Source organism: Heptranchias perlo, chromosome 28 (genome assembly GCF_035084215.1).
Source record: "Heptranchias perlo isolate sHepPer1 chromosome 28, sHepPer1.hap1, whole genome shotgun sequence".
In the NCBI taxonomy this organism is placed as follows: domain Eukaryota; kingdom Metazoa; phylum Chordata; class Chondrichthyes; order Hexanchiformes; family Hexanchidae; genus Heptranchias; species Heptranchias perlo.
The window spans coordinates 32,071,627-32,087,574 of record NC_090352.1 but is presented as its reverse complement, the minus strand read 5'-3'; the positions used below and the strand labels follow the sequence as shown (position 1 = coordinate 32,087,574).

The 15,948-nt window shown below is 38.3% G+C and overlaps 1 protein-coding gene across 3 annotated transcripts in view; it reads left to right on the top strand.

The window, feature by feature from the left end:
* Positions 1-15,948, top strand: part of nlk2 (nemo-like kinase, type 2) — a 159,019-nt gene that overhangs the window by 97,523 nt on the left and 45,548 nt on the right. For all 3 annotated transcript variants that reach the window (XM_068008361.1, XM_068008362.1, XM_068008363.1), the window contains exons 4-5: positions 6,915-7,021; positions 12,545-12,630. In XM_068008361.1, coding sequence (XP_067864462.1) covers positions 6,915-7,021; positions 12,545-12,630 — 193 coding nt within the window. The remainder of the gene's footprint in view (positions 1-6,914; positions 7,022-12,544; positions 12,631-15,948) is intronic.

Here is a 15,948-nt window from a genome sequence, read left to right as displayed (position 1 = left end):
CTCATGAGCTTTCTCTCAAAGCAGATAAGTGTACGTGAGTCCTTGGGGGGACATTAATAAACTGTTGATTTTTAACTGGTTATCAGACTGGAGACAGTTCCAAGACTATAGTAAAGGTTGACCATGTAAAGTGTATAATTACATTCCCCACACTGTGCCTTTGTGCCCACTTGTTTCTGTTTTTAAACCAGCTCGGTTGATTTTATGATGGAAAGCATTGCATCTTAAAATGCTGAAAGTGCTTAATGGCGCATCATATCATTTTCCAGATGTGCAGTAATGTATGTGTGGTTATTGTAGTAAAATTGCACAAAAACAATGTGGATGAAGGGGGTGGATCTTTTAATGGACAGCCAGCATGATTTCTCAGCAAGTTTATAATTTATTTCCATTTAACTAAATTATGGGCTGAAATTGTTGACTAAGCACATGAAGGATGCTAGGGTCATTTATTCTAAATTATAGATTGGGGTGCGGGGGGTGGTGGGGGCATTGGAATTTTGAGCTTGAGACACATTGGCCAATGCCATAGTTTTGAAATTTACCCCATTTTCTTGCTCTTACGGTTTTCACTTTCAATCCTTGTATCTCCAATTTCTGTTGCTGTACAGTTGTGATTTTGCATGTCCATATTTGATGCATTTGTATATTGTTTTACATCTTGGTCTCCTTTTCTTCACCATGATCTTTGATGCTTATCATGTCATCTCCTGCACAAAAATTCCACCTAGCCATCACCCCATCCTTGCTGCGCTCCACTGACTCCATATTCCAGCGAATTAACTTCAAGATCTTCCTCTAGGTCCCTCCACAGCCTTAACAGCCTACATACGCAATCCTCTACAGCCATGAGTCCCTTTCCACACCCTCTACTCTTCTGTCTTCGGTTTACTGCCTGTTCTCTGCTTCACTGGTTATTCAGTCATGGTGCCTGTACCCTCTGGAATTATTTTCCTTAATCATTTGTCTTGCTATCCTTCCTCACTTTCAAAAGCCTCCTTAAAATCCATTTATTTCACAATGCCTTTGGTATCTCCTTCTCTCCTTTGCCCTATTCCACCCTGAAAACTTCTTCATTTCTTGTGCTTGGTGTCAACCTCACTATTTTAAGTGCTCTATTGTTTTTGTGAGGAGTGCCATATAATTGTAAGTTCACTGAACCGTGCCAGAAAAGTGTACAACAGAAGACCAACCTTATTTTCTCACCTACCAGCAGTTCTCACTCTAGCACATATGTTTTAAAGTTCTATTGATATTTTCTATGAAATTTCAAAATTTTTGTAGCGAAGATCCAAAAAAGCTAAAACCCTATCGTTAGAGCTCACATGAGCTTTAAAGAAAATACTCTCGAATAAGGCTATACCCTATAATTTCCTTACTGAAAATAGCTCATAACCTGCTTCAAAAGAACATGCTTGTGTCTGGCCAGGAAGACTTTTCAATTTCTTTTTCTTAGAAACCTTATTGTGGTTGGGACTTTTATGAAACCACCAAGATGTGGGATTCATTGCTGAGGTTAAAAATATTGAAGTTATAAACTTTTTGTTAAAAACAGGAACTTTGCCACAGTAAAAATGCTTTTACTGGTCAGTTTGATTTTTGATGCTATCACTGTCCTATATTTTAGTGATCCAAAAAAGGAAAGGAGAGAAATTGGGGGGTGATTCCCTTCTAGTTGCTCTAAGCAACCAATTCAAACAGGTGCTACTGCTAGATACCTAAGCACAGGCTGCCTGACTAACCACTTGCTGGGGCATGGTGTAGAAGTATTGATAGTTTAGTTGGATATTTAAATATGCAATTTTGACTTTCACGTTGCTTGAACAGTATTCTGCTACTCTAGGGTTTGTATTATGTTGAACAGATTTTGTTTTCTTATTAGTACAATAGTTATAAACTGGGTAATTTTGAGTTTAATAAATCTTTGCATGTATATGGAAAGTAAATTAAGTTGGTGTGAATAGTTTTTTTTTCTGTGTTTACAGGATGTAGTGGTTATGGCACTGGAATAGCAACCCAGAGGTTGAAGTTCAAATCCCACCATGGCAAGTTGTGAAATTGAATTGAATAAATCTGGTAAATTATGGGCTTGCATATGAAAAATGACTATGAAAGCTGCCAGATTGTTGTTTAAAAACTCAGCTGATTCACTAAGGTCCTTCAGGGAAGGGAGCCTGCCACCCCAACCTGATCTGATTGACCTGTGACTTCAGTCCTACATGGTTGATTCTTAATGCCCTCGGGACAGCTTTGCCAGCATCACCCACATCCCAAGAACAAAAAAAAGACTTGTTGGCAGCAGATTTGTGGTTAAAGTGACCTGTTGGCTGGAATGTTGAACTATGATATGACGACATTGATGCTTTAGTGTTTGTTACAGATTTGAATGCTGCTTATGCTGATCCATTGCATTGTGAGCTTGTCTGCTTTGCTAGTCTTAGTTTGTTGTAGACCAGTGCTGATTGCAGGTGGATTAGTGAATTTTTGACTTGGTGAAACCTACACATCTTACCATAAACTTTATAATTGTTTTAAGAATATGTGAATTGGTACTTACTGTATAGTTCGATCAGAAACACTAAGGCGTTAGTTATAAAACTACTGAGCAATCTGACCAGTCAGTTTTTGTTAGACAATATATGTGATCACTAACTCTAGATTGTTTTGCTAGTTTAATAGTGTATATTGAAAAGATTCAGTTCACAGTCGATGGAAAACTTTATTGGGAACAATTACGCTTTTTGGTTGGTAGAAATACTGAGAGTTAACATTTCTTTCTCCCCTCACTAGTTAAAGGATCATTTGACCAGAACAAAATATTATCAGAAAATGCTTCTGCTCTGAAGTATTGCTCGGCATTTCTGTGATTAGATTAGATTTTATTCTAAAAATGAGTCAGCGTCTAATTTTATGCTTTGTAGTAGGTTTTTGAAATGCAAGTGGGTCAAAATCCAATACAATGCAGGAAGAAAATCTCTCCGTCAGTTTGTAGTGTTGAAAACTACTGAAGCCAGGCCTAGTCAGTCTCATTATAAAACTACGGAAGCATAAAAAAAAGAATGGACTCTGTCAGACACCATCTGTTCAAGGCTGGTGAATTCAAACACAGGGAAATGGAAGCACTAGACAAGCACTGGCTCTTACTCCAAGCTTCAAACACTCATTAAATTATCTAGAGATAGTAATCAGATATCTGCTGTTCAAATTAATGGCACCTTAAAGCTCATGTCAAGGGTTTCATTTAATGTGTAGCAGTTTTATGTTTAGACCAAGAGTAGTGCAGGTGTCTTTCAGCTCTCATTTAATTTAAGCAGCTTTGTTGTCATGACAATTAGTTGAGAGAGCAGGGATATGTTATGCCAGGGATGCAAATATTTAGAATTTTCAATCGATGTATAAAGGAAAGGCTAATTGAAGTTTTCATTAGTGGATTTTTCTCAAATGAATAAATTCTAAACAATAAACTTTGAGGTTTGGACCCATTTGAAATCATGTCCATGTATAAATTGCGTTTCAAAAATGTGATTCCTAAATTCAGTACAGATATTGTCTGAAAGGATTCCTACTTTGTTCAAACATCCAGCATGCTACAAGTATACATAAAGGATTAAATTTATAGAACAGATGTGAACTTGTGCAACTGGGCTATTATGCATTAGACCCTGCCGTTTAATCAAGTTGTGCATTTAGAATGCCAGGGCTGCCTACTATTCCAGTTTAGCAGCTGGACTATTGGGTCAAACACCATGTTATTAGTGAGCCTCTAAATTTGGAAAACCAAAAGCATCATAGCTTTTTGTTCATGCAGAAATAGCCTATAGGAACAGGAGTAAGCCATTTAACCCCTCGAGCCTGTTCCACCATTCAGTGAGATCATGGCTGATCTGTGACCTAACTCCAATTACGTGCCTTAACCCCATATCCCTTACTACCTGTGGTTATCAAAAAATCTATCAATCTCAGATTTACGCTGTGCGTGTAGAAGTGTTTCCTAACTTCACTTCTGAAAGTCCTGGCTCTAATTTTTAGATTATGTCCCCTAGCCCAAGACTCCCCAACCAGCAGAAATAGAGTAGATAGAGAGAAACTATCAGTTCCCCTTAATATCTTGAAAACTCCAATCAAATCATTCCTTAATCTTCTAAATTCCAGGGACTATAACCCTAGTTTGTGTAAGCTCTCCTTGTAATTTAACCCTTGGAGTCCAGGTATCTTTCTAGTAAATCTACGCTGCACTCCCTCCAGGGCTAATATGTCATTCCTAAGGTGCGGTGCTCAGAACCGAACACAATACTCCAGGTGTGGTCGAACCAGGGTTTTGTAGCTGTAGCATAACTTCTACCCCCTTGTATTCTAGTCCTCTAGATATAAAGGCCAGCATTCCATTTGCCTTTTTGATTATTTTCTGTACCTGTCCATGACGTATTAATGATCTATGTACATGGACCCTTAAATCTCTTTAGACCCTCCACTGTTTCGAGCTTTTCACCGTTTCGAAAGTACTCTGATCTATCCTTTTTAGGTCCAAAGTGGATGACCTCACACTTGCCTATATTGAAATCCATTTGCCACAGTTTTGACCATTCAGTTAATTTATTAATCTCTCTCTCTAATTTTATGCTTCCATCTACACTGCTTACAATGCTGCCTATCTTTGTGTCGTCGGCAAACTTGGATGTGGCTCTCTATCTCCCATCATCTAAGTCGTAAAAAATAAAGTGAATAGTTGAGGCCTCAGCAGAGATCCCTGTGGGACACCACTAGTCAGATCCTGCCAATTTGAGTACCTGCCCATTATCCCTACTCTCTGTCTCCTGCCGCTCAGCCAATTTCCTAACCAGGTCAATAATTTGCCCTCAATTTCATGAGCTTCAACTTTAGCAAACATTCTAAATAGGCCCAGCAGCATTGACAACAATCAAATCGTCCAGAACTATAATGGTGAGTTATGACTGAAGGAGCCTTCAAAATTAATGGTCTGTTTTAACACCCTTGAAAATGAAAGTTGTGTTTTTATGATGAATTTATATTGCTCTTTCATGGACTTTGTAGTTAATTATGTTAAAACCCGGATTAGCACCTGGCAAACTCCACAGCCGCATTAAGCTGATTTACTGTTGAGCCAGCTGCCCCATTCGTGAAGTAACAGCAAATGACTTGGACATCTGAAGTTGGACATTCCATTTTAATATCTAAAATGAAGGTAGGTTTGTATGAAGATACTACATTGGTAAGCTTGAAAAGGGCCTTAAATTATGCAACATGTATGATTTCTTTTTTCAGCCATTTATAGCGATGCATGTGGTTTTCCTTTAGCCTGAAGTTACCTATTTAAACAAAATCACACATGCTTTGCTTGGACATTGAAAGAGAGCTCGCATGCAACGTGGCAAACCACCATACATCATACATATAAATACCGTATTAGCTTGTTTATATGAACACATTTGTTTCCAAAAAGTGTTTCCTCTTCCCTCTTCTAAGCAGTCTTCCCATTAGTAAATAACACCTGGTGGATCGGTTTCCTTTGGCACTAATAACTTGTGATAAGCACATTTTTTTGGTACAGATCCCAGTTCTTGTCTAATGCTACCAATTATTGAGTTCTAAAGATCTGTTAAAAGTACAATTTTCTACAGATGGTCATTTGTAAAAAAAAAATTCATCTGTCTGCAAATAAGAGCATTTCACTTTGAGGTCTATAAACATTAAAGTTTGAGCACAAACATTAATGCACTTATTGTCATATGATTTGATTAGAAGGGTTCTAATTATATCTGGATTCCACTGAAGTTTCTCACTAGACAATGTACTCCTAAGCAAAATGACTCCTTAAATAATTTATGATTTTTGTTCTATAGACCCTAGTTGCTATGGGAAACTGATGTATTACTTGTTGCATTTTGTTCTTTTTAAAAAAAACAGTTTTATCTCCTCACTTGAAAGTGCTGATTCATGCTGGCCTTCAGTTCTACAGGTGCAAGCACTCCACTGATAGTTTACCCATATGGCCATTATATCAGCCTTGACATGAATATTGGGGTGTTTGACCACGAAAGGTATCACAGCCAACCTCATTCCCATCCTCAGCTGACATCCACTTGCACACCTTCCAGCAGGAGTCTCTGGATAGGAAACAGTAGGAATCCTGGCTGGTTTCCTGATTCTTTCCCCTCCCTACCCACTCCTACTCCTGAGTCACAGGGTGCTAAAGCCAATTATAGATTCCCTGTATTAGCTTGGCTAAGATGAAATAACTCATCAGAGATTGGGGATCAAACCTGGAACTATTGTATGCTGATTAGCACATCAGGTGGTGCATTTACCCATTGAACCATTGGGGAACTTTCAGCTGCTTCCTCGTATCCTCTAAAAATGTAATTAAAGATTTGAACTTTTTCCTAAATATATGTCCTTTCAGAAGACTTGATGGCAAGTTACTATAATACTGCAACTCAAACCAATGCTGAAGTAAAACAAGGTTAATGAAAGGGCTGTTGGTATAGACATTTCACCTGTTTAATGGCCTTTTTTTTCCCTTCATTTTTAACATTTTTTTAATAGGTGATTTAGAAGTTACATGTTTACAAATATTTGCATCAAAATGATATATATTCTGAAGGGCTGAATGTAAATGAAAATTAAATTAACATAGCTTTCTGTAGCCTGGAGCACTGTATTGTACTTCATTGGCTGTAAAACGCTTTGGGACTTCCTGAGGTTGTGAAAGTGACTATATAAATGCAAGTCTTTTTTTCTTTGTATCTGTCTGTCTTCACTCCAGCTTAGTCTGCTAAACTGCCAGCTCCAGTAACAGAAGCTAAAGTGTTCTAATGCTAATAGTCGCAGCTTCAAAACATAGGGATTGATTTACAGCAACTCGTGTTTTTCCTTGACTTTTTTCCCTTCCTCAGCTATGTTGTCACAGAGCTAATGCAAAGCGACCTTCACAAGATCATCGTGTCTCCACAACCATTGAGTTCAGATCATGTCAAAGTTTTCCTCTACCAGATTTTAAGAGGTGGGTATATGTTGAGTACCAAGATTTATCCTCAATGTAAAAAATTAATTTTACCCATGTTCTAACACTGACAGAACTGTATGTCAACAGTGGCTCAGTGGTAGCACTCACCTCTAAGTCAAAAGATTGAGGGTTCAAGCTCCACCAAAGGACTTCAGCACGTAACCTAGGCTGACATTTCAGTGCAGTACTGAGGGAGTGCAGCATTGTCGGAGGTGCCGTCTTTCGGACGAGACGTTAAACCGAGGATCCATCAGGTGGACATAAAATATACCATGGCACTTTTCAAAGAAGAGCAGGGGAGTTCTCCCCAAGGAGTCCTGGACAATATTTATCCCTCAACCAACAACACTAAAACAGATCCTCTGGTCATTAATTTCATTGGTGTTTGTGGGACCTTGCTGTGCGCAAATTGTCAGCCGCATCATCCCACATTATAACAGTGACCGCACTTCAAAAGTACTTAATTGATGTAAAGTGCTTTGAGACCTCCTAGGGTCATGAAAGGTGCTATATAAATTCAAGTTCTTTCTTTCTATAATTAACATTTTTTGTGCTAGAATAGTTTTTTTAAAAATCACTAATGGCATGGTGGATCAGTGCAGAGTACCACAATTGTGGTGCAGCATAGGTCTACCCTACAACATAGTTGCTAAATTCCAGATGTTAGCTGCATTGTGATGGGGAAAGTGTGTTTTTGCTCCTTGTTGACATGCTTCAGAGTGATTTTGACGAAGGCCATGGATGGTATTACTTGTCTGGATGGTGGAACGGAGGACAGGGAGCCCAAGTAGGGAAAAAAGGGAAGAAATAAAAACATCTATTTACTTTCCTATTCCTTTCCTCCTCTTTCTTTCTCCCTCCGCAGATGAGTTTATTCTGAGAATGCGGTCAAGATTACTTCTTGACTTGCATATGGTTCTGCATATTTTCTCAAGATTGAATCTTTTTTTTAATGTGTAAGTGATTTAATCAAGCATACATACATATGCAATCTAGGGATTGTTCATTTGCCTACCCTCTGTGGATTCTCACACTATAGGTGCTAAAACCTTTGTTAGATCAGTTGGTAGTTTTTGTACCCAAGCACATTGTATGCTCGTCAAGTAAGTTGTTTTTTACAACTGCTACTTGTGCTTTTATAGCACTCTTCGTGCAGGAAGACATTACAGTTCTTTACGTTATGGAGAAAAAAGAAATAGGTGCTAAAAAGGAGGGAGAAAGGAAAAATGGAATTTAGGGTGGGAAACTGACTTCGTCAGAAGAGTTTTGAGGGATTTTGTGAAGGTAAGGAAGCAAATGGAAAGACTGAGTGAACTAAGCAGTTAGTGTCTCAGGAATGGAGCATAGTTGCTGCACAAGTGGCTACCAGTGGTTTAGCAGAGCGAGCATGTGTGGAAGATAGTTGATTGTAAAGGTAAAACACAGTGAGGCCATGGAGGGATTTGAAAGTGAGGATGAAAATTTTAAGTGGGCTCGCTGGAATCTGGTGAGATGGTGGAACTTGGAAAGGATGGGGTAATAGGATTGTGAGACTTTGTGGGTGAGATGTGCGCTGTGGTGTGAATGGGTTGAGGCAGGCAGGCCAGCTATGCGTCTTAGAGGTGGAGAGCCTCAAGGAGGTGATGGCTTGGACTAGGATTCCAGCAGCAATGGCAACAAGGTAGGGGTGGAGATGGCTAAAGTTACTAAGGTGGAAGAAATCAACGTCAGATGTGAGGGAGGAATTAGAATTTGTGGTCAAGCAGTGCACCAAGGTTGTGCACTTCTTGACTCTGCCTGAGGCGGTAGTTAAGAGTGATCAAACCTAGACAGTGCTGCCCTGGTGTATTGAAATATTGATGTTTGCTTTTCTGTATCCTGATAAGTACCTTGTTTACTTCCATAAGATTTCTTTATGAGCTGTAGCTTATCAAGTCATTCCACACAGCTCATTTTTCTAACATTGGGGATTGGCTTTGTTACACTCATTTGCATGACCTCTAGCACCTGATGTACCTTTTTATGTTGCAGCCAGAACTCTCTGCAATTCTCCAGGTGCAGCCTGATCAGAGTGCTATATAACCTGAGTACAACTTCCAAGGATTAAAAGTCAACTGCTTTAGCAAAATAACCTAGCACTCTGTTCATTTTCTTGTTTCCTCACACCGTTGGGTATTTTAACTTGCCCTTGATGAGTTCTGTTCCACCCATAGAGTACACACAGCTCCTATTTTTACTTCCAATATGCAGTATTTGTCTAATTTGCCACTGGTCAGTCCATGTACATACAATTTTGGACACACTTTGCAAGATTTTGCCTGCTTCCTTTGAGTCCACAGTCCCCACTAGCTTGGCATAATTTGCAACGTTAAGACTGTTATTCCAGGTTACTTATGCATACCAGAAACAAGAGAGGTCCCAGCAAAAGAGCCCTTTAGGCACCCATTCAGTTCCCCACTCCATTGGAACCTAGGTCCACATGATGACTATCTGCTTCCTTCTCTTTAGTTAGTTACTAATCCATATCCGTGTCTTGCCATTGATACCCACTGACCATAGGTTGTAAAAGAGTCTTTCATCTAGTACTTCATTTAAAGCCTTTTGGAAGTTTAGGTGTCCTGTCATTAGGCTGTCCTTCGCCTCAGCCATTTTGGGTTGACCTATTCCTCAAAAGTCTGAGGTTGGTCAGGCAAGATCTATGGTCACGCTACGGTCTGGTAAATCCAACCCTACCCCAGCCAAAACCCTAGGACTGAATTGTGGCAGGCAATCAATCACCTGTGGATCAGAGAAGTGAGAAAGGTAGTAGATCCCACAAATTTGTTGCTGACTCTTTAATCTCAAGATAAATATGAATGAGAAAGACCATTTTGGCTTCTTAGCGCATCCATTCAGAAAGATTCTATTGTTCTCCCAATACAGCATTCTGTTAGCAACTCCAGGATTTTCATTTCCACTACTCTTACCCTTCCATGCATTGGTGACTTTGTTTGACAAACCTTCTCACATCCGTCCTTAATTTGACTTTTTCAAGTTTGAACCTATGCCCCTTGACGTAGTTGTTTAGACCGTGTGCCTCCTTTCAAGCTGAAAATCCCAAGTCTTTCCAATTTCTCCTTCTACCATAGTTCTCTAACACTATAGATTAGTCTTAGGCTCTTCCCTGAACTGGTTCCAGGCCTTGAATCTGTCCCTTGTGTCTTGAAAACCAGAAATGGAGACATTGCTCAAGGTGTGATCTGACCAGAAGTTTAGTTTTGAGCTTGACTACCTCTGACTTGTACTTCTATTTTTGCTATATAGTTCACCGTTCTATTTGCTTTGTTAATTGCGGCTCCACAGTGGTTGGCTTGAAAGTAAACACAGCATAGAGGATCTGTGAAGGAGGAAAGGAAATGTTATCAGTGTTTGCTAAAGGACAGAAACGTGTATGATGCTGGCTAATGTGCTGTTGGGTAAATCTGCTTGTATACATTTGGAAGATTCTCTAAAGACATGAATTCCATTCAAGAATTTCCTTGTTCAACTTTGATTGCAGCATTACTCTTTTCCAGAACTGATACTTTTTTGTAGTATAATTCCTGTTTTTTTTTAAATGCCTTAAATAGTACTTTGTATCACAAATTGATGCGCACTGTCTTTTACATTTCTGGTTATCAGAGCCATTTGAAATTTACATAATTATGTTTGCAGTAATACATTTAGGTATTTGGTATTAAGATGATAAATAGTTTAAACCTTTAATTTGGTTCTTTGTTTCTCCCTGCCAAAAATAAATTCCAATGAGCAATGTATGCAGTGCCTTTGTGATAGTGTACTGTAAGCACAAATCAATACACAGCTGTCAACCAACCAAAGTGTCAATATTTTTACACCGTAGCAAACCGATAAACACACATTCAGCACAATCAAATTTTGTTTTTGGTTTGCTAATTCGATGTATGATAGGGAAAAGTTCAAATGTTCACGTTTCCTTTGGCCAAGTTTCCAAATGTGTCATAGGAGTGGTAATTTCTACTGTAATCATTCATAAACTATCAGGAACAAAAATACTATTAACAGAAATTGTGCAATTGATAGTTCAGATGCACAAGAAGTATACAGGGCAGAGGTGTCAATCATGAAATTCTTCTATTTGTATTCAAACTACATAAATTTTGAATTACTAGAAAAATAATTTCTGTTACAAAGGTAGTGCTTTCTGGAAATTCATTCTCTTTTTTATACAATGATTACTTAATATTAACTAAGACCTTTCAACAAAATAAGTGTACGGCACTAATACTTTCACCCTGATGATGCTTCCTCTGTGAATATTAAGTTGATGACTACTACTTAGACAAATTCAGCTATGTCCTTTCTCTTCTCTTTCCTTCACTCTTTTCTCTCCCACCCCACCCCCCCCCACATCCCCCAGTTCGCAATTGTCACTCCATCTTGTTTAAATTAGATGATAACTCAATCCCTTGGATTGCACTAGTGAGTTTGTATCTATCCGTAAATTCTTGGCTCAGTGGCAGCACTCTCGTCAGGAGGTCATGGGTTTAAGGCCCATTACAATGAACACAGGTCAGGCTGGCACTTCAGTGCAGTACAGAGGAAGTGCTGCACTATCGGAGGTGCCATCTTACAGATAAGATATTAAACAGAGGCCTCATCCTCTCAGGTGGACATAAAAGACCCCATGTTACTATTTGAAGAACAGCAGGGGAGTCCTGGTCAATATTTATTCCTCAACCAATATCACTAAAACCAGATTATCTGGTTATTTATCTCATTTCTGTTTGTGGGACTTTGCTGTGCACAAATTGTCTGCTGCATTTCCCTGCAATAGTGACTATGATTCAAAATTACTTAATTGGTTTTGGGATGTCCTATGGTCATGAAAGGTGCTAAATAAATGCAATTTCTTTCTTTGGTCTCAACCGTACTGTTAGAAGGACTTGTAGATACCAGGTGGTACTTTACAAGAAATAAGTGAATCAGCACATGCTGAACTTGCACATCTCTTAACTGTCAGAGCATAAAGACTGAGAAAGGGGGGTATGTTTTAGTATGTAACATGAATAACTTGACCTTTTAGGGTTATATACTTACATTTCTAACTGTTTATTTTGCACATAAATGGGGCAGCAACTGATTAAAGCCAACTTATAAAATTTTCCTGCAATTTAAATATTTTTTTGTAATTTAAAAAAATCTTCAGATGAAACTACGATATTTTGATGTTTTTGTTTTTGTGAAACTGTTGAGAGATGGGAATTGACTTTGTTGCATGTGTTTAAGTTGCAGTGTTCGTGTTGTCAGCTTCTGGAAAATGACGTGAATTGACTTAAAAAAAAAAACCAGGACAGAATGTTGTAGATTTGTTTTTTTGTTAAATTTAGCTCCATTCAGCAAGATCTCATAAGCAGGGATATATACTTGCTAAAATGTGACAGAACACCACTGCAGACACTTTTGAGGTGGATGCCATTCGGCAACTCTGTGCAGTGTTAAATACTTGTGCAGTTTTAAATATTTGTTTATTTCTAACCTTAGGGCTGAAGTATCTGCATTCAGCTGGCATATTACACCGGGACATTAAACCAGGGAACCTTCTTGTGAACAGCAACTGTGTCCTTAAGGTTAGTTTGGTGAATTTTTCTACAATATTAATTGAACTTGTTTATCAGTGATAGGTAATGAAAGTAAGTGTTCTATTCCTGCTTTTTCTGGCAAAATGTGCACTCCTTTCTATGCATCCCAAAAATGGTTACTTATTATAGGATTACTGAATGAAAATTTCAATAAAGTTAAGTGAAGCTGTAAATTACTGGGAAGTATTACATGATGCTGCAGCATAGTTTATGCACAAAGGAACACTAAAACTTTTATTATGCTTACTCTAGAAAATCATTGTTAACAATATCTAATGCTATACTTCTGTTTTAAAAAGAAATGCTGTTCCTCTTCTCAATCAGTTTTCATAGATTTTATAGAGCAGTACCAATCAAAATGATAAACCTTGCAGCCTTGTTTCATTTGGTGGTAAAGAGCTACCTTTGCATGCACAAATCAGAGTTATCCTGACAGCAATTTCTTTTACACAAACTGAAGCAAATTGCCAAAATAATTATTGGCTCGGTTTTATAAACTCTTGGCACAATCCCCCTGATGGTTCAGTGGGTTTAGCCTTTTTCTAACTGAACCATACAACTAGGAAGATCCCAGGTTTGGTCCTCAGTACTGAGTTGGCTGATCTCGCTCAGGTAGAGGCAACCTTCAGTTTGTCTCAGTGTCACTCGCTTGGGGAGGGCAAAATTGGGGCAGTCTTGATTGCAACCACTCAATCAACCTCACTCAATGTATGCAGATGTCCGATAAGGATAAGATTAGACTTGGCTGTGATGCTTTCTTCCCCCCCACCTCCTCCTTCCCTCCCCCCCGCCCCAAATCCCAAATTGACGACCTGCTGCCAACCTGCATCAAGGCTCATGTATGAATAATAACCACTTGGGAAAGATACTGCAGGGTGCCTGGTACCACGCCTCAGGGTGGAGAGAAAATTGAAAAGTGTATGGAGGGGGAAAAAAAACAAGATGTGTATGCCTTTTAAGTTCATTGTTGCCATTGTATCCCATTTTGAAAATAACAATCTGTTCACCTACCATTTTTATAGGCTCTCCTACCATAGATAAACTCTGTTTAAACAAATGTAATTTTTGTGGCACCCAGGCAGAATATTTACATAGGGCAGTATAGATGACAATTAGATTCCAATATTTATGAGGAGACTTTGCCAGTTACAACATTCATCTAAGTCTCAGTGCGGTATGTCTTTTGTTAAACACAATTCTGTCAATCGATTAACTCGCTTGTCAAGTTTGCAAAGAATTCCGTGACTTTTGGAAGAATACTGGTGAGAAAACGAACTTTTTGTTTTGATCAGTAAGATTTGATTGGTAACTAGTGGTAGAATATGAAACTCAACTGGTGCAGCATATGCTTCAATTTCAACTTTGTCTTATTTAGGCGAGTTTCATCAAGTTCTCAGTTGTATATAAATTATGCATATCAGGTCTGTAAGCAGTCATATATGTGACAATGGGCTTTTCTGCTTTGATGGTATACAGCTTTACATCATAATATCTACACATACTAGTTCTTTTTCAAATTATTTATACTTTTTTAAAAGTCAGGTTTGACCTCTGTTCCATCCTTAATGGAGATTCAGTTAAGGTTTGGTAAAATGTTTATAATAAGACATGAAAATGGACACTGGAATCTACTGTGAAGATCATGCTGTGATCCTGTCTAATCTGTTATCCTGTCTAAGAGCCTGAATGAAATATGGCATTAGACAAAATTTACATAAAAATAGGAAACCTGCTGCTACCTCTTGCAGCTGTGATACCCCAGATCATTGCTGGAAGTATTCTGGAGAGACACTTCTGGGAAGTGGAGAAAATTGATTATACTTCACACCCCATCCCTTTCAATCTATTTCCTCATGCTGCTCAGAAAACATATAAAGTCTCCCTTTTCCCCCTGCTCCCTCCTATGCCCCTTCCCACTCCTGCCCCCCACACTAGTGCTCCAATATATTGTGTTGCAATGGATAAAAGAGCATAGCCTACAGATCATCATGAGCAGTGCCACAGGAGATCCAGTTTCTTTAAAAAAAAATGTTCTATCACAACTGCACTTGATGGCTCAAATATATTAATAAAATAGTAACAAATTGCAACTGAGCTATCTTAACTTCTCTCAACAACATTTGGCCTCTAATGGTCTTGGGATGTGTTTCAGATTTATAACTAGCTGCCAAACTGGATACACGTTTCCCTCAACAACAAAAGAAAATTACCTCCGGATGTACATATTTAGAGCACTTGATCGCAGAGTATAATCTTCATGGCCTTAAAGGAACAGACTAAATAAAATGCAGCTTCACCATAACAATAGACTGCTTTTCTCAAGGTCATCCCTTTACACCTATTAAAAGATTTCTGTTTAATATGTTAAAAATCTTACATTCTTTTCTGTAAAGCTTTACTTGTGCTGACACATTCTGGTCACATGTCTGTCAACTTTTTCCACTATAAATTCCTCTTTCTACATTTATAATGGATACTGCCAACGTAAACTTGTCATGCTATAATTACACACTTTCACCAGTGGTGGCACTGTAGTCCCTTAGTTTTACATCTCCCAGCTCCTCTGCTTGTACTGCTGAGAAACTTCTATGTTCCAACTCTGCTTCCCAAATTTCATGAAATTTTCTTATTTCACTATAATATAAAACCAAAGTATTATATAAAAAAGGGAATGTATGACTTCAAAAAGGGAACTGAATAAGTCTGCATGCTCAGGTCTAATTATTCTCTAACCCTGCTTCATCTGAAGACTATACTTGGCCTTGACTACTTGTGCAATACCAGGGGAGATTGACTAGTAATGCATTGTATGTGACATGGTATAATGCACAACATACTATATAATAAAAACTGAGTATTTACTCCTTGATAGAAATTTTCTAACAGGTGTAAATGGACTGCCTTGAGGAAATCAGTTATAAAACGCTGTATGCTCTGAGCAGTGCAACAGGAGATCCTCCAGTATGAGTTGGACAAAAGTATAGAGAGCAAAATATTTATTTTACCAAAATGGAAAATGTACCAAATAGTGAGCAACAGTGCCGCCAGATTTAGAAGGAATGAGATTTTTTAAGCCATTGACTGAAATACTGACTGATGTAATTCCATGCAGCTAATGTGTAAAATAATTAGTATAGTAACAAAATAAGGGAGTAATGTGAATGGAACAGTGGTGCAGTGGCTGATCATGAAAAAGATCTTGGGGTCAGCATAACATGAGTTGCAGTAAATGCAAACAATATTAAATAGCATTAGTAAAGGAATGAAGTACAAATTATATCATTGCTGTATATGGCATTGGTCTAA